This window comes from Adelges cooleyi, unplaced genomic scaffold (assembly GCF_023614345.1).
Source record: "Adelges cooleyi isolate 19-005CV unplaced genomic scaffold, UGA_ACOO_1.1 ACOO_flye_CR_arks_rails_tigmint_CR_PRNA_11, whole genome shotgun sequence".
Taxonomy (NCBI): domain Eukaryota; kingdom Metazoa; phylum Arthropoda; class Insecta; order Hemiptera; family Adelgidae; genus Adelges; species Adelges cooleyi.
Genome location: NW_026095763.1, coordinates 191062 through 217264, shown reverse-complemented (window position 1 = coordinate 217264; position 26203 = coordinate 191062). Strand labels below are relative to the sequence as shown.

The following is a 26203-nucleotide window of genomic DNA, read 5'->3' as shown; positions in this document are numbered from 1 at the left end:
CCATCGCCCGTTATGTTATTTATTTAATATCAAAGACGCTAGTTCACGTCTAGTCCGTTGGAGACTAGAGTTATCTGAGTATCAATTCGATGTAATCTATAAACAGGGAAAATTTAACACTAACGCCGATGCGTTATCAAGGGCTATCCCGGAATACGAAATAAAAAATATTCCTAATTATATACACAAGATTACGTATACAGGAGGGTTTGACGATTTCTTTAATCGATATACACGTTCCATTATTCTCAACTCGCGTGTCACCGAAGTAAACGATACTATAAAGAGCGTAGCCGACAACACCGTAATAGTATTATTTCTTGACCAAGACCGGTTTGCTAATTCATATAAGGAATTGACCACTTGTTACCCAGAACTGCGCGATATAACATTTTCGCAATCAGACAAGTACATTTATACCACGGATAAATTTTGTATATTGTTTTTTTTAGGCGACAGTAATCCGTTTACTTCCCAAACTATTTATGATAAATTATCAGAAGTAAAAGATTACACATGTACAAACAATATCACACACGTTCAAATCGATAAAGGTCAATGGCCTAAACGTGTCGTCGTCGTCGTCGTCGTATACCAATTTGAAATTGGTGAACAAGTAACCAGTACGAGGTTCGCGGCGGCGGCGGCAAAAGTAGTGGCACGTGTGCGCACGTGGGCGGACTAGTTGGCCAGATGGTATAATAACGACTCGTGCGTAGTTACTACGTTAGTGCGAGCCAACAACCCAAACAGGCCTCACCGACCGTATATAAATACGATCGAAATGGACTTAGAAATTAGTGCCGTTCCACACTTTAAACAAGAATCACTTCAGTCGCAAGAATCTTTTCAAACGCAAACCAACGATGGACTTTCAAGAAACCGATCTTTTTCCACCGACACCGTCGACGTCGACCGCTGCACCGACCAAACCGGCGAAACAGACGACGTTGAAAAAACGCCCGAATTCGAAACTGGGGTTTTCTTCGGGCCAGCGTCATCCACCGACGACGAAACGACCAAAGCAATTGACGGACGGGCAAGTAATCGAATTAGTAGATTCGGCGGAGGAGGACGAGGACCACAACAGAATTTGGAAAAATATGCAATCGACGACTCTGCTCAATCTGCCCGTCAAGACAATAGTCGACTTGAGCGACTTTCGTCATTTTTCCGGATTTATGGAAGTCCTCCTCACGGACGACGTGCCTCTCGATTCACTGATGCTAATGCCGTCCATAGCGGTAGTGATCATGATGACGGTGCTGGTGGAAAAGAACCCGAAGCCGGGCATGGCCAAAGCCGAACTCCTGTCCACCCTGTTGAATTTTCAATCGTGGAAGATTCCAACATCGAACGTCATGGCCGCCCTGAAGACAAAACTATACGCGATTCCGGTATGCAATATCCCGCAAAACGCCGAAGGCTCGACAACCACGACGGCGACGGACAACAAGAATCTGTTCGACACGTATCTCATTCTGGCGGCCCAAATCTACTGGAAGACGACGGACTGTTTGGAAAATACGCCGCTGAGCTCCATCACCGGTATATGGGAAGCAATACCGTGTATCTCTCGGACATATGTATCCCTGAGGGACGCGCGGAGTTTGCTCAATTATATGCTGAGTTTGAAGTGGGATTGCGACAATGCGAACAAAACACCAGAGAACAATTCCGAATCGTGTCCGAGCACGGAGACCACGTACACGTCGTTCACGCCTGCCCGTATTCAAACTCAACTTGTCGCTGTACGTGGCTCCGTCGCAGCGCCGTCTGGAGGTCGCGACGACGAACTCGATTTAGACGACGAGTTTTCGTCGCTGACCTCAAGGTTGTCGACTGGGAAAACATCGCTCGATATTTCGCTACAGAAGGACACGCAGTCCAAAACTGCCAAGGCCCATGTTATGATGGAAGACTACGTGTACGAACTCAAAATGTACAAGTAAGTCTGTCGAACAAAACACGCTCTGTACGGTGTATTATATTTTTTATTTCGTCAATGTTACAGGAAGGAGGACATACGCAATCGATTATGAATAGTAAATGTATAGAAGACGTCGCACAAACCCGAGCTATGACAGCTAGTACAGTTGCAAAAAGCTTCATAAAACATTTTGTATGCATTTACGGTATACCAGACACGATCATTACCGACCAAGGTACAAACTTTATGTCCAAACTCTTTACTAATGTGTGCAAACTTCTCAAAATTCAGAAAGTACACACGACAATTTATCACCCACAGGCTAACTCAGTGGAACGATGGCATAGATATCTCAAAAATTATCTAAGGTGCTATATAAATAAAGACCAATCAGATTGGAACGACTATCTATCATTCGCTTTGTTTACTTACAACGTAATACCACATTCTAGCACTAATTATGTTCCATATGAAATTGTTTTTGGCCGCCCGCCAAATGTACCCACATCGTTCTCACAACCATTAAGACCTATTTACAATTATGACTCTTATTTATGTAAATTACGACATAAAATGCAATTAGCAAATGAAATCGCTAGGCAAAACTAAATCAAAAGAAATATATGATCGCACCGTCAATTCTTTAGATTTAGACGTAAATGATCAAGTTTACATGTTAAATCACAATAAAGCAAATAAACTTTGCGAAGAATGGATTGGACCTTTTACAATAAGACATTCATGATAATCATAATATTACAATTAAAAAGGGGAGGAAAGACGTAAAACTACACATAAATAACGTAAAGAAATGTGTAAATAATTCACTTTAAAAAATTATAACCTCTTTCTTTTGTATATAATATTAACACATGAACATTTTATATTCTAACTTTATTATTCTCATATAAAAAAAAAATATTATCTTATTCTATTGACCTTTCACTTTTATTGAAACACTATTCTCTGGCAAATACATGGCATTGGTACTATCTCACAATATCATTTTCAACTTGTCATAAAACCTGTTCAGAATTATTATACTAATAAGGCATTGTTTATATAGGAATTTCATTGTCATCGATTTGGAGTTCATGAATTTGAACCCGGAAGAACGAGTTCTCGTTTCGGGAGCCATAGCGAACTCGTTGGATAGATTTGATATCGTTCACCTTACAGGGAATCCCATTGTAATTAATAAACGGGGATACATTAGACCTCTTAAATTATCCACGGAATACCCCGAATTTGTAAGGGAATGCCAACGGATTTTCGGCAAGACCGAGACATCCACTAATGAACGACTCTATCCATTACTTGCCGAACTGTATGACAGCATACACGAACCTCTTAACAACCTTAACCCGGAATACATAAAATCTTATATTACTAAACCGGGGGACGCTTCTTTTATCGTTCTTTGGAGTGGGGATACTGATAGGACCATTTTAACCCAGTTAGGGATACATTTTACAATGCTTAACTTAACAGCCAGAGACCTTTCCAATACAGGGACATATACATTAACTCTAACGAATTTCACGACGCGTAGAACGCTATTCTCTATAGAACTCGGTCCAGTAGTTACCGCAAAAGGGAATGTATTAAGTCTATTTCACACACATTCTGTCTTTTGTGGTAGGGGACATTTTAACTGTATACAACCACACCATCCGATTACAGACCTACAATGGACTAGGTGCATATTTGACAGATTAGTTAGGAAAATGACATACAAACGACTATGTGCCGAGCTAACAAACTCACATTAGCTACTTCTCTACTTCTTTTAACACAAAATTCTAAAGTACTTATGCATAAATACGTACGGGTACAACTTCTTCTAAACACGATTATCTACAATATTCACAGACCAGTTGCTTTATAATCGAACATTGTTATTATTATAAAATGATTTAATACATTACAGAATGTTTTGGATCACCACCCTTCCAGCGTTTTTTGTTCATATACAAGCCACGCTGATAACTGATACCAAGTTCGAATCGGGACTTTACTATGAACATCAAGGGATATTGAAAATATCGAATGACCGATGGAAACTAGTGACATATTATGATTTCAGTAATTACATTACAAACGCTCAAACACTAACAAACATCACAGTGGAAACTGATAAATTATGTACTTTCATCGACACATTAGGTAGTCATAGTAACAAGACCTATAGTTCTTTCTGCACTGCTATGAGTGCGAAACAAAAACTTACAAAAACTAAAATAGATATCCGAAGGGAAGCATTATTAGATGTAGTAGGGTATAACCCCAACTACAAACACTTTTCTAAACGCTCGATTACTAATACTATAAAAAACATAGCACACGTACTATTCGGAGTATGTGACGCTCTATGTTCAGATACTAACTTAGGTCATATACAGAATATACATAACTCAGAAAATCAACAATTAGATGTACTAGATAAACAAATAAAAATCATTAAATCTGGTATGACATCCTTACACACTTTAACTAAAAATCTTAATGATAATACTCAAGTAATTTCTAAACAATTGGATAAAATAAATCAAAGTTTGACCAGTATAGCGACACTTAATGAAATAGGCTTTGCCGTTACACAGCAGTTTCTATTATTGAACGCTTTAACGGACCAGTACGATTCTGATACAAACTTGTTGTCGGATTTAGTACACGCCGCACAGGTAGGACAAATACATTCGAGTATTATAACACCCAGTGAACTTTTAGACACTCTAAAAGACATAAAAGTACATTTACCAAAATCAACTGACTTACCTGTAGGTTTCACCACTGCCGACGTTGGTGAGTTACTAAAGATTTCTGAGACAACTATATTTTCAAAGAACCAAACTATTGTATTTGTAATTGATATACCAATTGTAAACCAAATTGAACTAAACTTATATAATTTAATACCTTTACCTAAACATGTTACTAATGATCAATATATTTACATTGATTCTAATTATGACTATATTGCTGTTAGCAAAAGTAAAGACTATTATACAACTTTTAACAACCTACAAACATTACAATGTAAACGTACTAAAAACTTTATCCTATGCCCGCAATACCAACCGTTACACCCTAAATCTATGAAACCTATTTGTGAAATTGAATTGATTTTTCAACCACCTAAATTACCTTTGGATTGTAAAATAAAATATTTCGAATTAGACACTAGTATTTTTCACAAATTACTTTTTAAAAATTCTTGGTTATATATTACCAGGGAAGAAAATATTTTATTAACTTGTAATGAAAATATAGAAACCAGTAACACCCGTATCTATGGGGTAGGATTAATACATATACCCGTTAATTGTAAAGCATATTCCAATCAGGATGTGCTGATTCCAAATATAATTAATGAGAATAGCGATTACATTGATTTTGTACCACAGATTAACATTACTAACACTAGTTATACGGATAAGTTAAATATTTTAAATGTAAACAAATTATTGACAGACCATGTATTAACTAACAAACTTAATGATGTGAAACGTATATCTGAATCATTATTAAATGTACCTGATAAACTTAATCAGAAAGATTTTCAATACAATGTAATAACTAATACTAGAAGACATGACATGTTGTTATACACCATTTGTACAATAATTATACTTTATTGTCTGTATTTTGTTTCAACCCTTGTAACAAGACTTTTCCCATGTAATAACAGAATATACAATTTTTGCTCTGAGTCTGTTACTAGGCCAACCAATACTGACGGAGTTGGACAACCGCTTTCTACAACGGACCCTGCCAATTTTGAAGATGTTGAACTTCAACCAAGAGTGGCAACTCATCATATCGCAACCAGGGACGTTTTACACTATCCACCACTATACTAAAGAGGACATCCGACGAAATATGCCTCTTTACTTAAGGAGGGGCGTGTGACGCAAAAGCCTTCACGTCCATTCTACTGCTACAACCATACGGCGATGACAATCCCTATATGGTCATTCATCTAAAATAGCTTCTTATTTAGACTTTAGTACTATTATACTATTACGCCTCTGCGTTCTACATATGACGACATCCAGGACACTACTATCAATGGTCTAGTTATGAGTCCAACTATCACCGTCCAGGGCCGACCGACCACTATAAGTACCCACTGCGAACAGGGCTAATTGGTCAGACGTCGTCCAGTGCTCTACAGCTCAACGTTCTGTTTTACGAGACCTATTGTCCATACTTAACTGTTATTTACATTGTGTTGATAAACGTTTCTTATTTAACATACATATTAAAGGTTATTACTAACTTTGATTGTTAAATTCTGTTCTGCCTACCCTCTTCCATCCTCACACGGCCTCCAGGCATAACAAATGCTTAACCTAACAGCCAGAGACCTTTCCAATACAGGGACATATACATTAACTCTAACGAATTTCACTACGCGTAGAACGCTATTCTCTACGGAACTCGGAAAAACCAGAATTTCATTTTAATCAGGTTAGTAAGCACATTAAATTAAACATATATAATATATATTCCTACGCAAATTCTATACTTACAACTTTATAATAATTGTTTGTTGTTCATAGGCCATTGTCAGATTTGTACACCAACATAATTTGACTGATACAGTGAGAAACAACAGTAAGGCACTGTTTTAAGAATGGTAATTTTAAGTGAAATTAGACTTAATAATAAAAATTAGTACAACCATATTTAAACCATAAATACAACAACTTTCAACGCCGCGGATGCGCCCAATTTATATAAATTTCTATATGACCGAAATCGTCAGTGGTCAGCTGCGTTGAAAGTTTTTAACTAAAACAATTGATTTTAGATAATGGAATTATTAAACTTGCCTAGATAGGTTAAATGGGTTTCCAAATAATTTACACATTTTAGAAGGTTTTGCACACATACAACAATTGGTACGTGCAATGAGAATAGAAAACATATTGGGCGAGCTTTTTGAATACTTCCAAAGTTTTTGGATTTACATTATTCGGCCATCTGGGTTTAGTGTGTTTGGCTTAAATGTAAGAACAAACAACTACATAGAAAGCTTCCACATGACGCGGTCGCACCGCAACCCCAGCCGGTGGCGGATGCAAACTACAATCGTCACCGATGGGTGGCGACCGCATCTCTTACTTTAGTCTGTCAGGTCGCGGGTCGGCAGCGCGAACCGGTCGCCGCCGCCGCCAGCTGACCACTACTTCCTTGACATCTGACACGGATACGTATTTTTCTGTACAAAACCGATTATTGTATTCTTAGTTATAAAAAAAGAACAATATAGTCAATCGTGACAATAATTACTTTAACTGGTGTGTTAACTTTCTTTTGACCCGTACCTCACGACCACAACACACAGTACGATGAGGATCACAAATGGTGAACATCTACCAAAATGGACATTTTATGGTAACTAAAAATTAAAAATTAGATTAGTTTTTTAAATTATATTTAGAGTTTGAAATCAATTGTTGGGCATACATTATCTACTTACAGACAGACTACGAAGTTTAGAATGTAGAGTGAGAAGTGAAACCCAACAGGTCCTTAACGGTCAACATGTAAACAATAGCTGTAGTAAGTAAATATTTCATTACATTAATAAAATATTGATTTTTATATACGGAGATCAACCGTTGACCGAGACGTTAACACCGACAATGGTTCGCATTCTGATGTCGGCCAAACCGGACCCGAAAAAATCGCAAAGTCGCAGTCGTGCGCCTACCAAAGCGGTGACGAAAGTTGTGGGTCCGGAAGCGATCAAGGAGTCAATACGCGACATGAAAATGCAGTTTCGGCAATCGGTGGGTAGAAATAGCGAAACAGTATAATTTTAAATCCGGAATAAATTACGAGTTGAAACGAAAATTTGGCAACGATCAAATCGTGCCAAACGGTGAAATAGGAGAAGCAAAGTTTTTTACATACAACGAATGGTATGTATTGTTCTTAATAACGAAGAATCGGGACTCGCAACGTGCGTCGCATGAAAACTTGTTTTCAGCATTAACGTCTTTACGCCGTGTATGCATCTAACACAATATCACGATGTTAACAATGAATAAATTAGGCAACCGAGACGAGCTCGATTGGCCGACCACGCGCGCCATGATTCGATATGTATTCAAAACCACGGACATTAAAATTATTATATGTTCCCTATTAGATTTCACTGACGATGAAAAGTAAATTATATTTAAACAATTTCACGACTCCAAACTTGGTGGGCATTTGGCCGCGGGTAAGACGATTCGGAAGATTAAAAGGCAGTTTAACTGGAAAATCTAAAAAAAGGAGGTCAAGGCTTATGTAAAAGCATGTGATTCTTGTCAGCGAAACAAGATCACTAACAGACACCTACGTCAGCCAATGGCTGTTACCACCACCAGTGTTCGGCCTTGGGAACGCTTGTTGTTGTCGGGGTAGATGGGGGTTAAAATTAAAGGTGAACGCTGGTGTTAATTATTATAGTTGAATTTATTTGAGCAAAAATAACCTAATGTTATTTTAGAATCTTTTATCTTTCAGTTGACAATGACAGGCAAGCCTTTCTTTCTAGTGCTTTACGTTTATGACGAGACGGAGACTCCCTTTCGGGATATCTGTGATCTCAAGGTTTTTGATCATAAAATCGAAGAAGTTTGTTTGGATGTGAAAGAGCGTTTGGAAAAGAGGGATGACATAACCCTCATTCTTAAGAAGCATAAAAATATTTCGTTGTATTTAGCGGAAAAAGACCTAATTTTGTGCATGGGCGTTAACGGATTTCGGATTGTAAACCCTAAGCGAGCGAGAGGTGTTAATTTTGAGATGTCAAGAGCGGCTATGGCCAGTTACTATGCTGGGCGGAACTGATGCTAATATCTATGCCTCTACTAGGGAAATATTGCCTATGGAGGGTGTGAGTAGAGATAGAGCGCTGGAGTTACCAGATTTTGCGACTTTATTAACAAAAGATGAACTAGACAACAAGTTTGAGGAGAGAAGGAAAAAGCGAGAGGTACTCAATTCACAGGAATCTAGGACACAGAGGGGCCGAGGAGGTCGTCTTGGGGCTACTCCATCCGCGCGTGAAATCAAGAGTATTGACAGAGGGAAGAGGATGTCTGATGATTAATCCATTCAGAGTAAAATTTCTAATATTGCGGTTTCGTGTTCAAGCGGTGATGAAGATGAAGGCTCTGCTGATGATGATGTTAATACTCCAAGCAGCAGTAAAGGAAGGAGGAGGGAGAGATACGAGAAGGATAACCTGGGAACGCTTAGCCCTTGATATAGTTTGACCTTTGCATATTACCGATGCAAATAATGTTTATGTTCTTACACTTCATGATGATTTGACAAAATTCTTAATTTATCAAGCCAACACGGTTGCCGAAGGTTTCGTTGTTCATTTCGTTTGCCTACATGGTATACGATCAGGTACTATTCTTACCGATCAAAGCTCGGATTTTTTAAGCTCAACTTTCAGGCCCGAAACTAAAGGTTCTTTGGAACGCGCCCATAAGGTACTTGGAGAATATTTAAGACATTTTGTTAATAAGCATTTAAATGACTGGGATTCATTGATTCCATTCTCAACAGTTGTATATAATTCCACCCCCACTCTTTAACAGGATTCCAGCCCAATCAATTACTTTAGGATTAAGAAACATTTACAAATATATTAATATGGATTCATGGAGTTACGGGGAAGATGGTCATTTTAACTTAAGGTTAACAGATTTAAGGAGTGGGAAAGTTTATTACAATGAATATCTGGGGTATGTCGACAAGACCGGTCGACAATTAAACTTACGTGAGGCCCACGACTTAATCTGTTGTACTGACCATGCTCCTTTCAATTTTCATGATCCGGAAGATGACTGTCGAGCTAGCAGAGCTGTGCTCAACTATATTATAAAAAAAATTAAGCCAATCAAATTTTATCGCCTAATGAAAGATTTACCGGCTAATAGGAAAAAGAAGAAAAAGAAAAAAAAAGTATTATTAGTTAAGGTAGAATAGTTAAGTTAAAATAGTAAATTAGAATAGTATATTAATTAGAATGATTGTCCTTAGTAACCCGTATGTAACCCCTGAGTTACAATTTCTGTCAAACTTGGTGATAACAGCCAAACGAAATTTAGCTGGGGAAAGAAAAAAGAAATCTTTAGCTCAACTTATAGCTGAAACCAACCAGCGGACAATTATAAAGTTCCAACCAGAAGCTCTAAGAAATCTTGAAAGCACGCTAACGCGTGTGTTCCGTAAACTCTTCGAATCTCTATGGCCATATGACGCAACCATGGCGCTGAGCCTATACGTAGACCTAGGAGACGATGATGAGTGCGAGTTAGACGCGTGTCTACACGCCCTAGGGTCTACGAACGGTCCATATGAAGTGCTAGAAATACCTTCCCCTGAAAATGTAGTTATTTTGCGCAATAGGAAAAATATCACGGTGCACAAAAATAACGTCAAAATATACTATGAATCCAATTCCGATTAAATTAAAATTAATACAGCCTATTTTGTTTCAGTAACTGAAAAACAAATTTGGCTATTTTTTCCACCAACAAATTATTTCCAAAGAAAACCATTACTATACACTCAGTCAAAGTTATGATCCCGGAATTCACTTATAGAGAAAAACTTTTCTTCAGTTATTTTATAAACAACTTACACACAAATATTACTGCCTTGGAAATAGATCCAACAGCCCAACGTCACCGATTGATTTGTTTTTTAACATTAGCCAATTCTTCACTGGCCAGTAACCTACCGCCATACTCAGAACGACAGATTGACGCATTCGAACGCAGTTTACGTTTCGCTACTGAACGACTAACCCGAACATTTGAACCAGACACAAACGAAGTGTTACTAAGACTAATTTCAGTCTTAAACGAAAGGGCTATTTTGTTATTGTACTACCCTATGTACATTGAACAATACTTAGGTATACTTATTGGACCGACTCCGACAACGGAGGACTAAGGGAAAACTTTTTATAAATTAACACGACACAGACTAACAGGTATAGACGTCCAATAGGCCTATACAGGCAAAATATCATTACAGCGATCACTGCGCATATAAAAAACAGAATGGAGCGTAATAACCTGGCACCATTCCAATTACAAAACCCGTCTCGATTTTACCCTACCAATACCGTCGACGATTATTTCTTGGATCAGTTCTTTTTTCATTTTATTAACATAATATACGAAGACCAATATTTAACTGTCGAACAATTTAATAGTTTAATCAAAAATAACCAAACCAGAGTTTTTAAAACCACACGAATAGCTCTCTCAGAAGCTAACGGGAAGATCAGTTCTCGATATACACTGCGGGAATTATACAAGTTTGAAGTAAGGTTAGGATCTGCCGTCCACCATTTATTGGGACACCTCCAAGAGCCTTATATCCACTTAGGGATATTAATACTTGTACCTAGAATTAAAAATCCGTATGTATTATTAAGTTTTCCAGAAAGAACTATCGAATATAGAAAAAACCACAACCTATAGATCTCTCGCGAAACACGACCTAAAAACCTGTTCTGTAGGTTGCCGTAGCGCGGAAATAGTAAAAACTAATAAGAATCATTTTTATATGTATATTATAATAAAGTTATTATTAAGTAATACCTGATTGAATGTTAATAGCGATCCAGACGTAACCCCTGAACTAAACTTCTTCTGCAATTTGGTCGTAATCGCCAAACGAAATTGCTATGAAGATAAGATTAAAAGAACTCTATTTCAATTAATAAACGAAACGAATCAGAAATAAATTATTAAATTTCAAGTCGAAGCCCTAACACAATTTGGGATCACGTTGCAGTATGTATTAGATACGGCTTTTGGGCCGCTGGGGCCATATGACGTTTCAATGGGGTTATCACTCTACGTTCACACCGGAAACTCTGAATCCAGTGCACTGGGAATGTGCCTACACGCTTTAGGGGGGTATAGCAATTTACCCTCCTCACACCCGAGCCGCAGGCATGTAACCTTTAAACCGGATAAACCCAAGAAACACTATATGTCCCTTAGGCCGAAACGTATCTAACACATATTAGTGCAAATTACCAACTTATATTCCATATACGTTATAAACATAATTATTATTGTTCTGTTTAGTAAGGAAATAAAATTCATAATCATGGATTTTGAATTCAATCCAAATGGCAAAAACTATGACGTAGTTTCAGGAGCTCTCGTACCTAGCCTTTTGAAATTTTCCCCCACCGGGCTAGAAGGAGTTCCCGTTCGAGTCACCTCGGAAAAGGTAAGGTTATTGACCGTACCCGAGCTGGGCGATCTAAGGCAGAAATGCTTACGATTGAAACCGAGACTACCTGCAGTGTTCGGTCCCTTTCTAAAACAACTGGACTTAAGTCTAGCTGTCAAGGGACCATCTACATTAACAGCAGACTTCATCACTGCATGTGTACATGAAGGGTCTCGAAAACCAGTGGTAGTCTTTTGGGGCGGCTCGACGGACTACCTCATATGTAAGGGCCTAGGATTAATAAACATATACAAATATATTAATATGGATTCATGGAGTTACGGGGAAGATGGTCATTTCAACTTAAGGTTAACAGATTTAAGGAGTGGGAAGGTTTATTACAATGAATATCTGGGGTATGTCGACAAGACCGGTCGACAATTAAACTTACGTGAGGCCCACGACTTAATTTGTTGTACTGACCATGCTCCCTTTAATTTTCATGATCCGGAAGATGACTGTCGAGCTAGCAGAGCTGTGCTCAACTATATTATAAAACAAATTAAGCCAATAAAATTTTATCGCCTAATGAAAGATTTACCGGCTAATAGGAAAAAGAAGAAAAAGAAAAAAAAAAGTATTATTAGTTAATGTAGAATAGTAAATTAGAATAGTATATTAATTAGAATGATTGTCCTTAGTAACCCGTATGTAACCCCTGAGTTACAATTTCTGTAAATGATCTCAATGTCAAAATTATTTCTGATGTCATGAGTAGCGATAGATTTAGTGAAATTTTGTCTAATATTCATGTAAATGATAATACTGCAATTCCAGAAAACAACTCATTGGACAGTCTATGGTGCAAAAAGAGGAAGGTGCGCGTTGTGTAGTGCTCGTGGAGTAGAGTCAAGGCCAAGTTCTAAGTGTTCACATTGTCAGGTGTTCTTATGCAGTAATGAAAAAAGGAATTGTTTCAACGAGTACCATGAAGTGGAAAATGCAGAAGTTTAGTTTGATGTTATTAATTTTGTTTTCGTATTACATCTTTGAATTTTTTTTTTAGTAGCTTTTTTAAAATTTTTTATGGGGTCTGGACTGAAAGGGTTAAATATACTTATAAGTACTAACCACTTTTTTACTGTTCTAAGGGTACCCCATAAATATATATTGTTAACTAACCATTATTAACCTCTTAAGCAATTTAGTTAAGAACACAAGGTATTTTGAATTATATACAATCTGTTATGATTAATCTTTATGTAACACAACAAGTTAAGAACTTAATGAAGTTTTTTGTTACTACGTCCAAAAAACTTAAATAGGGGAAGGAGATGTTACGAACCCACCCTTATCAGGGCTAACAGATACATATATATATATATATTATATTATATAACTTTTCATTGTTAAATATGAATGTACCACACGTGCCGATTTCACACCAGACCCAAAAGGTCATTATAGCGTCTTGCGAAAGCAGACAAATTGTAATTCTGTTCACAGCAGCTGACCCCGCCAGCGAGGCCAACTGCTAAAAACTGCTTAAGTGAACGTACGTTTTGGCAAACACCGTGGGAAGTTCACCTTCAAAGCTAACCAATTTTGTCCATGCGAAAGCCGAACTCCGCGCCGCCACTTGCTCCTCACCGTTGACGTAAGCGGATGTCATGGGCGAACGAGGTCATCGTACGGATGTCGCACAAATAACATTTAAAGAATGCACAGGATCAACTCAGTATCAGGATTCAGAGTAGAACTGAAGCGTGAAGATAGCGGCAATAGTGTGATATACTTAGAGTGTTTCAACGCTATAGAATCATGTGGTATAGTTAGTATACTGCCGGGAGTTTTTTACCAAAATATTACATTTACATCTAAAGTTGATGGTGAATTTTTCTTCCGACAACTCAAACCAAGAGTGGAAAATACTAAAGATCTTAAATTCAAATGTATCGAAAACAAAGCATACTTTTATAATAACAGCATTGGATTTAATGTCAGACAAGGATACACATACCACATGATTATGATAACTTCAGTGATTTTTTCTCTTCCATCTTAAATGGATTAGGAAGTTTTTTTATGTACATAATATATCATTTATTATATAGCATTTATTTTTGGATATGTGTTTTTGTGCTCATATTTGTGGCACTAACTTTATTAAAAAAATATAGCATTAAGGACCAAAAAAATATAGCATAAAGGATAAAAATATAAAATGTTTAGTAATGCGAAAGTAGATCAGGGTGTGTCCTCCACTTGAATGGGAGTTGATGCTCGAGTATCGAAATAGTAGCGGAACAAAACACTAAAAAAATAAATTAGGTTTAGGCATTGTTAATCAAAAGCAAATTAAATAATCAAGAATTAATCAAAACTAACATTACTAACATATATATACTTTATAGCTAAATTTGGTTCTGAAAATTATCAGAACATTTTTTATGGTTAGCTCGCCAAAGTGGCAACGTAGCGGCAAATTCTTGACGTGTTATACAGATGTATACAGGTTAGAGCCATTGAGGATCGCTAGTTTTAAAGCTACCACCAAGAAGTGATTGTGGATCGACCCTTAGTAAAAAAGGATGTTGAGTGGGCAGCATGACAGGAATATATTCCGAAATCCAACGAATATCGTTTAGAGCTGCATTTGTCAAGAAAAACAACGGAATATGTCATGGCCGAACGAGGTCATCCACGCGCGGACTTGCGATAATTGCGAGGATTTCCACGCCCATTCAGCGAGCAACCCTACTATAGAAAGTTTAATTAGTTATTTGCAAAAGCTATTGCATATTATAATTACGAAAAATAATCAAATCGATTGTAACGTGCCGACCGCCGATTTTTTTTCTCGTCACAGCATGCAGTCGCTTTTTGAAAATACTATCAATTTTCGTCTAGAATATTATTCAAGAAAGCCTCAGATAGAAGATAGAGACACCAGAAATAATACTTGCAATCACCAATTCAATTGTCGCGAACTCTATACAGTCCTCTTGGATTATATTTTATGCTCTAAAGAGCATACCGACTCTATTGACTCGATTCCAATAGATTGGATTTGTGTCTGGATAATTTTTGCCTCATATACTTTATGTATGTAAATCCCTTTCCGGGCTTACTACAATTGTAACGGCAGGTTTACAATATTTAAACCAAGAATCCAATATTTCAATAACAGTTAATGATACATAGCGTAATTTAATAATTTTATCCACGAATATTTTAAGCGAGGAAAATGCAGAAATTATATGCGAAACGGACTTATCAGAGAAAGATACGAAATACAATAAAAAGGCCATAAAAATGTATATATATAGTCCTCAAATGGCAAATCCATATAGGTCAAAAGAAGTTATCAATAAAATGAGATTCGAAATCTTTATGGCATGGCGAAAACACGATTCTACCCAATTCTTAAGTCAAACCAGATCCAACTGCTACAATTATATTGGTAACATGAAATATAAATGTGGAAACCATCCAGTAAAATTATATCTGGGTTCAAAATCCACAGATGGATGTTTCACAAAAAAAGAAGTACAAACGGGGGAGTGTGACAAGACCCAGCCATAAAATGTTTGTACGACCATTATTTAGAACGAAATAGAGAACCATGCTTCACTTTAAGGAACAAAAGACCATTCGGTATAACCCAAAATCCTAAAGATGCTACAAACAATTTTAACTTGGTCCGTATACCCGTTTATACAAAACTCATAATACAGCTTTGTTCGTATTTCGAATGGAAAGGAAATCTTTTATAAGAGGAGAATGGTTAGCTGTGGACTCGGAAGCTTGTGCAGAAGTCCCTGATGCCTTCCATGCGCCCAAATTGAAAATCCAATAATTGATGAAGAATTAGAGGCAATAAAAAAAATGTCTTGAAGATATTTAGGGAAACCTTACAGCAATTACGTATAATGATCGCTAAAGAGTTTCAGCCATTTAGCCTAGTTGAAAAAACTGAATTAAAAAAATGTGTTAAAATGCTCAACCTAGGTTATGTTATTCCTTCGAGGAAAACAGTTTCGCAATTATTGGAAAAAATAAAAAATAATTTTAAAAATGCCCAATACATAGCGTTTACTACGGATAGCTGGACATCACTGAATAATGTCAGTTTTACTGCTATAACTATACATTATATCGACAACGTAGAATGTGTTTTAAAATCCTATTTATTGGGGTGTTTTTATTTCGAAAAATCACACACCGCAGTTCATCTATCTGAATTTATGAATACGTGTTTTAATGAGTGGGACATATCTAATAAAAATCAAGGTCGCCGTTAGTGACAACGCAGCCAATATTACAAGCGCTATAGGTTTAAATAAAAATTGACGTCACATTCCGCGTTAAGCTCATCAAATTAATTTAATCGCGCAAGGTGGACTGGAGGAAATCAAAAATGTCCACAAAAAAGTAAAGAGCAATGTAAAACGAAGCGCTCAAGGTTTACAAAGATAGAAATAATCGGTATTGCTTGACCCCTGGGCGTAACCGCAAACTGAAAATGGACCAAAATGAGGGCCACCATGCTCATTAGCAAAGCACAGGCACCGTTGTAGTGATTTATACTGATTTGTTTAGCTTAGAAAACAACCTAGTATCAGCGGCGCAGTTCTTATTGAATTGCTCTGAACGTGCGAACGTTCCGTTGGCAATATTGCAATTGGCAACAGGGATGAGTAACCCGCACGCCTTGTTACTTTTCCCTCATATGACTATAAAATATCTTTAAAGACATTTCTAAAAAGCTTTATTGATAAAGGAGGTGATAATTGGGATACTCTCCTGTGCTTTTCCACATTCTGGTACAATAGCTCGGTAAACTCCAGTACAGGATATACTCCATTCGAACGCTTATACGGACGACAACCTGTCATCCCATCAGTTTTTTTTAAAGATCCAGAGCCGGTGTACACTTTTGATGATTATGCAATCGATCTTAAGAAGAAAATGCAAGAAACGCATAAAATCACGCATGATAATCTTATAAAATCTAAAAATAAAAATAAAAATTATTATGATAAGACTGCACGTGAACAGATCTTTCAGGTGAGTGATAAGGTTTTAATAAAAAACCAGAATAAGAAACATTCATTGAAGGACCTATGGTTGGGACCCTTCATAGTCACTCAAGTACATAATAATGGAAACGTCACCATTTTACAAGGAAGACGTGAAAAACGCGTTCACGTCAATAATATAAAAAAAATTTTTGATTAAAACAATTTATTCTACTTTATTCATTATTTTTATTCTAATTTTGTTTATAATGACCTATAAAAAATTTTAATTAATAAGAAGTAGTTTTGCTCTTTATTTTTATCGGTATATACTTTTTCTCCTTTCTATTTCAATTATGAGCAACCGGTCCTGGTCGACAACATAATTAATAAACAACTAATATTATATTTTTATTTTTTTTGTGATTTAGTCGCATTCCCATTCGACTCAGTAATGAGTTATTGCAAAAATTAATAGAAATTAAAAAGGATTTGACCAAAATGTTCGGAAAAGACACTAATAACATAATGGAGTTAACAGTCTTTGAAGAATTAACATCCGAAGAACTGATTAAAATTTTAATAGAAAATGATGTAAATTAAACCACAATTTTTATACATTTTTTTTTTTAAACTCGCAAATAGTCCGAATAATTTCTTTAATTAATAAACAAGTGATATTATATATTTTTATATAGACCACAAGTCAACTTCATGGTAGCCGATTTCGAATTTACTACTTTGAATAAAGATAACATAATATTAATTTCGGGAGCAATCAGTAACTCCTTACATCGGTTTTCCATCCAAAAATTGTCCGGAAATCCAATAATTTTCCATCAGGACAAAACCCATAAACTCTTTTCCGTCCAAAACCACCTTAAGCCATCCGTTAGGTTATTGGAGCGAATATTTAAAACAAAACCAGAAAAACTGGCAGCAGCCTTGAATGAACTTTATGATGCCTTTTCGAAGGAAAAGGCACACTTAACAGTAGCTTCATTAAGTCTTATATAAATTTCAACGTAGCACATAACATTATCGTCACATGGTGTGGTGAGTTCGACAGGATATTATTGGACCTATTGGGGGTAGAAAACAAGATCATCTCAATGAAGGGTTATGACGTGTACAACAACGGTATTTTCTACATTCTATTATCAGAACTTCGCTCCAAGCAGGACATTTGCCGCTTTTGCATCGGGCCTTTCCCGAAGCAGGGGTGGCAAATAAATTTGGTGGAGGCGCACGGAATTCTTTGTGATACACCTCATAACCTGACATTTGCGCATGACGCAGCAACGGACGTCGAACTCACTAAATGCATCAGTCCCGCAGTAACCATGCAGTAACCCGATTTACACACATTATCTATTAAATGCCTTAATAGATAATCCTTATACTGAGGAGGAGCTAAATAAAACAATTGGCCCAATTTTAGATTTTATTCGAGATGTAATAGATACTAGAGATATTAATAGAGTTTGTAAGGCATTTGCAAGAACTATTGATACCTTAATAGTACAGGGCATGTTTTTGGGAGATATATTAGATGAGCTTAATAATAATAATATTTAATAATAAGTACTAATAATAATTAACTTTATATTGGTATTGCGATTAGTTTTTAATTTAATTAACAATTTTTAAGTTCTTTAAGTGAAATTTTTAATTACCCATTTAATTTAATATTTAAACAGTTCACCATGGAATATCAGCTATTTGCACGATTCCATAAGGTCGATTTGGCAGCAAAGATCGTCTATAGCCCATCAGAATATAATTTAAGTGTGTTTTTTTATAGTTTATGTCAAATCATTTATAAAGATAGAATTCGCCATAATAGATACCATTATAAATCCTTGGATTGGTGCCTAGGTAGGGCGAACGTCGTTAGTAACACTAGTTTCACCAGCACTGACTTAACTTAGTTTGAGAACCATCTGGTAGCAGCGGCCCAGTTTTTGTTAAATTGTGAGGACCGGAGGAATGTTCCTCTGGCTCTTTTGTCCTTAGCACCAGGGATAAGCAATCCACATGCGTTATTGCTTTTCCCTCAGGTGACGATTAAATACCAGCCGCAGGGTGTCTCACCGAGGTCACCATCCATTTTATCTGCACCTGACATAATAGCACCTAGACCTATTGCCGTAGTTAAAGGATACCGTAGAGAATAGTAGAAATTCGTTTTTTTTTAATTCATATAACTTATATTAACTTATACTAAATTTATTATTTTAGCATTTTTTTTCTCTCACTATATTTAGATAACGTATACTAAAAAAAAAAAAAAAAATTTTAAGATAAAATAAAAAAAATTATATATATTTTATTTTTATAGTTTACATACTAGATTAACTTATTTTATTAACTAGAATTAGATATATTTTTACTTTTAATTATCATATTTTTGGAACTATATGCAAGCACTAATTCATTTTTATTATTAAAAACTGTATTATAATAACTTCTTAATTAATCAATAATATTTAGATAACTCAAATCAATGTATTACACTGAAGAATTCGTAATGCAAGTTGAGGAATTCATAATGTCAGGAATTTGCAATAGACCTTCTTTTCCTACATCACCTGATGTCACGAAAAGAGATGATATTTATTTTAATAATTTTATACAGTTAACCCATCAGGATATCTATATATCAGTTCCTACTCATAAATATAACTTAAGAAATAACATTACTAAAACTTACAAAACTTTATCAATGTTAGTAGAAGATGCTAACGAAATGTTACATCGAACAGGTAATGAATTATTTAGCACAGAGGAATTAAGTGAAATAGAAATAAGCTTGAGGTTAGCCGCCCAACAATTAGCAGGATGTCTTAACACAAAAGATGAATATAAATAGGAGTAGGATCCAAGCCTATTCCAGACGAATTATTACACTCAAGTTAAATACACCTATGTAGCAGTTTGTCTACGCACTTTTACTGTACAATAAATTTATACTTATAATTTTGAAAAAAGTCTTAAATTATTTTAAATCCATCTTCCTAAATTGGTTTCAAATTGAACAACACGATACTTTTTGATATTATACATCACCAAGCATCACAAATGTATCCCTCCAGTCAGCCTATAACTATTTAACGGTTTTTTGATACTATATCACAATTGTTTAATTTTGTTTCACAGTTGAAATGAGTAATATTACGAAGCAGATGCGTCTTAATATAGTTGGAGATGGTTTAGAGGAAATAGAATCATTTAGAAAGCGACGTTCAAAACCATATTTTTTAAAAAACTTGTTTAAGTTATAAGACTTTACTACATTTTTTGAATACGCCACATCTTTTTTATTACCAAAAATCAAAGAAGAATGTCAAAACACATCAATCAAATTTAATTTATACCTCGATTGTGTATACGAAAATTTAATGAGCTTTGAAATTAGAGATATTGCCTTCAAAAATTCAAATGTTTTCACAACATCAGGTTCAGATGTAACCTAACTATTAAAATATATAACGTTACCAAAAAAACTCTAAAATAAGAAAGCTGTAAACAACGTCTATAATAATGATGAAAAATGTTTTAAATATGCTATTTCGTCTAAATTTGATGTGCGTAGTAACAAAAGTTGATTTCTTAAAAAATATTTCAATTATTTGGAGAAAAGTAGCAAGTTAGATTTTAGTTGTGTAAAATATCCAACTCCAATCAGAGATGTTAAAAAAATTGCAAATATTATTAAGTACTTAAGTTTAAGTTGATTATTAAAACAAACATACTTGTAAATATTTATATAAATTTGTAATAAATATTGTTTTTTTTTTTGTGCTACCTATTTGTAATTTAGTTGTAAACTTTCATAAAATCAAAAAAAATGTTCTTCATAGTTTTTAAAATGTCACAAACTACAAAAAGCTCAAATTATAGCGAGGTATGTTTAAATTGCCCGTTAAACGTAGACCATCTTATTCCGGCAAAAAAAATACACCCGCACCTTAGGAGGAAGCATGGTGTGGAAAATGTCCACGCTGGGATATATGGAGGATGGTTTGACGAGAAGGTTTTTGGTGTAATAGAAGATTGGGATGACGAGGCGCAAGTTCCAGCAGCAATTAATAAAAATGTTTACTTTCCGTACAAATCTTAATTTGTATTTTTTTTTTTTTTGCTAATCTATAAAATAAAATAAATGTTGATCACCCTACTTTATAATTATCTTTTATTCTTTTTTAGCAGTCGGTTAATTGTACACTAGAATTAAACTATACAATGTCATTCAAATACTCTGTGTATGTAGGTACTTAATAAAGTATGATGTGTTATGACCCTACCCTTCAGTTAACCGCTACAAACCATTTACACAAAACACACAACTACACTAAGCCTAATAATACTCATATTATAATAGCTCTCTGAGTCATAAAAGCCTAAGGCTAGCCCATGCCATGGCATGGCCTTAGGCCGCCGGCGGTAAGCTAGTAAGGTGGAGTGAGGTAACCCCACATGTCGTCGTCGTCGTCGTCGTATACCAATTTGAAATTGGTGAACAAGCAACCAGTACGAGGTTCGCGGCGGCGGCGGCAAAAATAGTGGCACGTGCACGTGGGCGGACTAGTTGCACAGATGGTCTTATAAAAACCCGTTTCGTAGTTAATGCGTTAGTACAATATGTTTACCCAAAGTGGCCTCACGAAGCGCATATAAAAAGCATCGAGTATGGATCTCGGTTACAGTGCGTTACCAAATTTTCCACAGAAAACATTGTACTCGCCGCCAGAAAACGAAAATGGATCTGCAAGAAACCGAAATTTTTACGCAAGAACACCAACCGATCGCTTCGACATCGACAGCGGCCCCGACAAAACCAAAACAAACCACGCTGAAAAAAAGGCCAAACGCCAAACTGGGGTTTACTTCCGCTCCGCACCACCAACCGAAAAAAACGAAACAACCGTCGAACCAAGTTATCGAGTTGGTGGATTCGGAGGACGAGACAACGGACAGGACATGGCGAGAAATGCAGTCGACAACACTGTTAAACCTACCCGTGAAAACCATAGTCGATTTGGCCGACTTTACTCATTTTTCGGGCTTCATGGAAGTGTTGCTCACCGAGGACGTGCCGATCGAGTCTCTGATGTTGATGCCGACAGTCGCGGTGGTAATAATGATGGCCATATTTGTCAACAAGAACCCGATGCCGAACATTTCCAAGGCCGAAATATTGGCGACGTTGTTAAATTTCCAGCTTTGGAAATGCCCGACATTGAATGTAATGCAAGATCTCAAGACGAAGTTATACTCGATCCCGGTGTGCCGCATTCCAAACACCGACGACTCGTCGAACCTGTTCGACACATACATGATCATTTTGGGCCAGATTTACTGGAAGACAACCGACTGCTTGGAGAACACGCCGCTGAGTTGCATCAGCGATATCTGGGAAGCCGTTCCGCCTACCTCACGGACATATGTGTCCCTGAGGGACGCGAAGAGTTTGTTAAACTTTATGCTGAACTCGCGGTGGGACTCCAGCAGTGCGATCAGACAACCAGAGAGCAGTTCAGAATTATATCGGAACACGGCGACCACGTCCACGTCGTGCACGCCTGCTCTTACTCAAACTCAGCTTGTCGCTGTGCCTGGCTCCGTCATAGCACCGTCTGGAGGGCACGGCGACGAGTTAGATATCGACGACGAGTTTTCCTCGCTGACCTCAAAACTGTCGACTGGGAGAATATCATTAGATATTTCTCTGCAAAAGGATACTCAGTCAAAAACAGCGAAGGCCCACGTAATTATGGAGGATTACGTGTACGAATTGAAAATGTACAAGTAAGTTGTTTAAAACGATAAAAACGATAAAATTTTTGACTAATGTATATCGATGTAATTTAAAGGAAGGAGGATATCCGGAACTTGGATCGCTCTCAGTGGTACACCCGTGTCCACGTGAAGGCGGTGGGGACGGTCAAGCAGGGACATCCGACGAAAAAAAAATTAGACGGTCTGGTTGGAGATCTGATGGCGGATTTAAAAACGAAATCCAATTTACGGATGGAGAAGAGCTACACCTATGGCCAGAAACATTAGAACAATTATTGCTAACATATCCTTGCTGCCCGCCAGACGCTTTTTTTAATATAAAAGAATTTTACAATAACCCCAAACTTAATTTTCTCGACGATACTTCCAAAAAAGTTAGGGTCGCCCTTCGCAATTGGTGTGCTCGTATCGCCGAATGGACGATATCGGATTTCGACAATTTTTACAATACCCCCGGCATCTTTCCCTATTTTAACGCGTACGCTCGGCAACACGATAGCGTATACTACGACGTCGACGTTTCGGTTAAAATCGCCAATGACTTGTTGGAACTACAGTTTCAAAATGATTCGGATACCATCTCGAAGTTCCTCAAGGACATTTACGATATCTGCGACAAAAAAATACCGAAACGCAATTCGATGTGCGTAGTAAGTCCACCATCTGCCGGCAAAAATTACTTTTTCGATGCTATTGCGTCGTTCTTTTTAAATTACGGCATGTTCGGAACGGCTAATAAAACAAATAACTTTTCGTGGGCAGATGGTGCCGGCAAACGCCTCGTGTTGTGGAACGAGCCAAATTAAAAAGCCAAATTTAACGGGCAACGCCAGGGTTAGGACAGCAAGTACATATTATAAACACGATCCCTGATGAAGAAATATTTGATTTTACCATTAACTATTCACAACTTGGAAAAAATAACATACATTAGGATCCACGCATTCAATGTAACCATTACATTTAAATATTTTATCCATCGATGGATACATGAACGAATTGCATTCAGAAGTATTGATGCGCAAAAGCCCTACAATACAGTTCGACTTTATAGAAGCCTTCGACATAGTAAATTATAGAACCATGCAAAACATTTTTTGGGACGTTGACACATTTTTTAACATATTTTTCTTCATCCTTAGACAATGTAATCAATATTATTTAAGTAGGTCAATAAAAAAAAACAACCTACTCACTCCTCAAAGAGAACCCCTATACGATTTTGCAATATTGAACCATTGAGTTCCGATCGATAATAATTTTGGGACACAAATAATTGTACAATTTTATTAATGTGGCAATAATAATAACGAGAGGGTAATTGCAATAAAAATTAATTTATTATTTGGAAACACTATTTTTGATTAAGTCTGCTTATGAACATTACTGGCTACCTTTTATCGACTAGATATGTCTAGGTTTTCATTCAACATTGTTGAAAAAATATGATGAACACTTTATAGAAAACGTGCCACCTGCCAGTACTACTAACACAATACTAATAATATAAATAAAACTGTAAGTTAATATATTATAGTATAATCATCTAAAATAACAATACAAGATAGTACATGCTTTAAACATCACATATTATTCATAATATTTTGTGTTCATTTTTTTTTTTTTTTTTTTAGAAGCCGATAATCTAAAATTTGTTGAAACGAGCTTTTAGTTTTATTTTCATAAGAGAATAATTGTTCAGAATATATTTTTTTTATAATAATCGTATGCATTAAAAATAAAATTACTCTCACATTTAAAAACTTTTTTTTTCTTATTACTTTTTTCTAAACATGTTTTTTTATCATTAAAATTGAATACGTTTTACTGCCTTTCAATAAAAATATATTTTAATCGTTTGTACGTTTTTTCTTTTTTTTTAACAAGTTTTTTATACATAATTTATGTCAAGTCAAGTTGTTACACTGTCACGTGCGTAATCATGTTGACTAAGCTCAGTTTTTTTTTTTTTTCATTGGCTGCCAATAGCCTTTGTGAAATTTTTCTAAGAGCTTTTTCTTTAAACCACTTTTTTTGTCCGTGTTTAAAGAATATTTTGCTGTCAATGAGCAAGTCAACATGTTGTGTAATTTGGTGTTCGTATTAAGAGATTACTGCCCGCTAGTTCTATATAAGTAGCCAACTCAGCAAATCATCTTATATAGCGCGTAATCCTTATACGATTGTAACACACCTAGCATATCATCAAAACACGTTGCTTCCTTATTTTATACACAATTTGTATTTTTTTTTATTTGACTCGACTTTTATCTGTAAGCACTCGTGACAAGTTACACTCTTGACACAGCATAATTTCTATATTATACTATAATATTATCCATTAGTATAAATCAGTGTGTTACTTATGTTATAATAAGCAAAAACCAGTAAAACGTATTCTTAACAGCTTTCAATTTTAACCTTTTTTTTTTTGGTAAGTAATCAAATTTAATATGCATACAAATATTTCGTGTCGTTTGTGATTTTCAAACTACTGTTCTAAATTTCCTATATTTTTACGTAAACAACCAATGTTAGATTTCGGATTCTTTTTTTTTTTTTTTAAATATGTTTAAAACATGGACTACCAAAAAAGGCAAAATAGTTAACGTTGGTGGTAAAGCCAGTTAAGTTAAATCATTTAAACATAAGTTTAACTTGTTTTATTATTTTCGATAATTGGTGACCAGTAATTTTATAGTCAATAATAGGTATGAACAATTATTATTAAAACTCAGGGTTGCCCGAACTTGAATTCCGAAATTTCTGTACTTTTGCTATTAACGGATCTTTATTTTATTTCCTTGAATTATAACTCAGAAAATAAATAAACGATACTTGAATAGCACTTTAAAGAAATTATAATAACCTCAAAATTGTTCCCAAAATAATGGATAATAATTTTTCAAAATAATTCGATGTGATATTAAGGTCTTAAAAAGTAGAGCAGGGAAAATCAAATGTGTGACATATTATAACTCGGTATTTTACTAAAAGACATCACTCAGTGGCTCAATTGCATAAGACCGCTTCTTTCATAAACGTTTATATTATGTTAATATAAGTTAGGTGTTGGTGGAGTATACATCTAAATAGATGCATCTAGTAGAAAATGTATGAAAATTAATATAATTAAGCAGTCATATTCCATTATTAGTAAGACTGAGTACAGAATACGTAGCGAGATCCTAGGTAAATATTTGTTTCTTCTAGGCACACGCTATAAAATTTT

At 35.8% G+C, this 26203-nt stretch overlaps 2 protein-coding genes across 2 annotated transcripts; both read left to right on the top strand.

Moving 5' to 3' along the window:
- The first annotated feature begins 784 nt into the window (after nucleotides 1-784).
- Nucleotides 785-2539, top strand: LOC126847599 (uncharacterized). Its single transcript, XM_050587908.1, has 2 exons — nucleotides 785-1948; nucleotides 2015-2539. Exons 1-2 carry the CDS (start codon nucleotides 785-787, stop codon nucleotides 2537-2539), a joined length of 1689 nt encoding a protein of 562 aa, XP_050443865.1.
- Nucleotides 2540-21931: 19392 nt separating this feature from the next.
- LOC126847618 (uncharacterized) lies at nucleotides 21932-24540 on the top strand. The gene is made up of 2 exons (XM_050587925.1): nucleotides 21932-22980; nucleotides 23046-24540. Exons 1-2 carry the CDS (start codon nucleotides 21932-21934, stop codon nucleotides 23236-23238), a joined length of 1242 nt encoding a protein of 413 aa, XP_050443882.1. The 3' UTR covers nucleotides 23239-24540.
- The last annotated feature ends 1663 nt before the right edge of the window (nucleotides 24541-26203 follow it).

Bases quoted from the DNA above. Each gene is read 5' to 3' on its own strand.
- LOC126847599 (XM_050587908.1), top strand. From the start codon at position 785: ATGGACTTAGAAATTAGTGCCGTTCCACACTTTAAACAAGAATCACTT. The intron at 1,949-2,014 runs GTAAGTCTGTCG...TCAATGTTACAG, and splicing joins TACGAACTCAAAATGTACAA to GAAGGAGGACATACGCAATC.
- LOC126847618 (XM_050587925.1), top strand. From the start codon at position 21,932: ATGGATCTGCAAGAAACCGAAATTTTTACGCAAGAACACCAACCGATC. The intron at 22,981-23,045 runs GTAAGTTGTTTA...TGTAATTTAAAG, and splicing joins TACGAATTGAAAATGTACAA to GAAGGAGGATATCCGGAACT.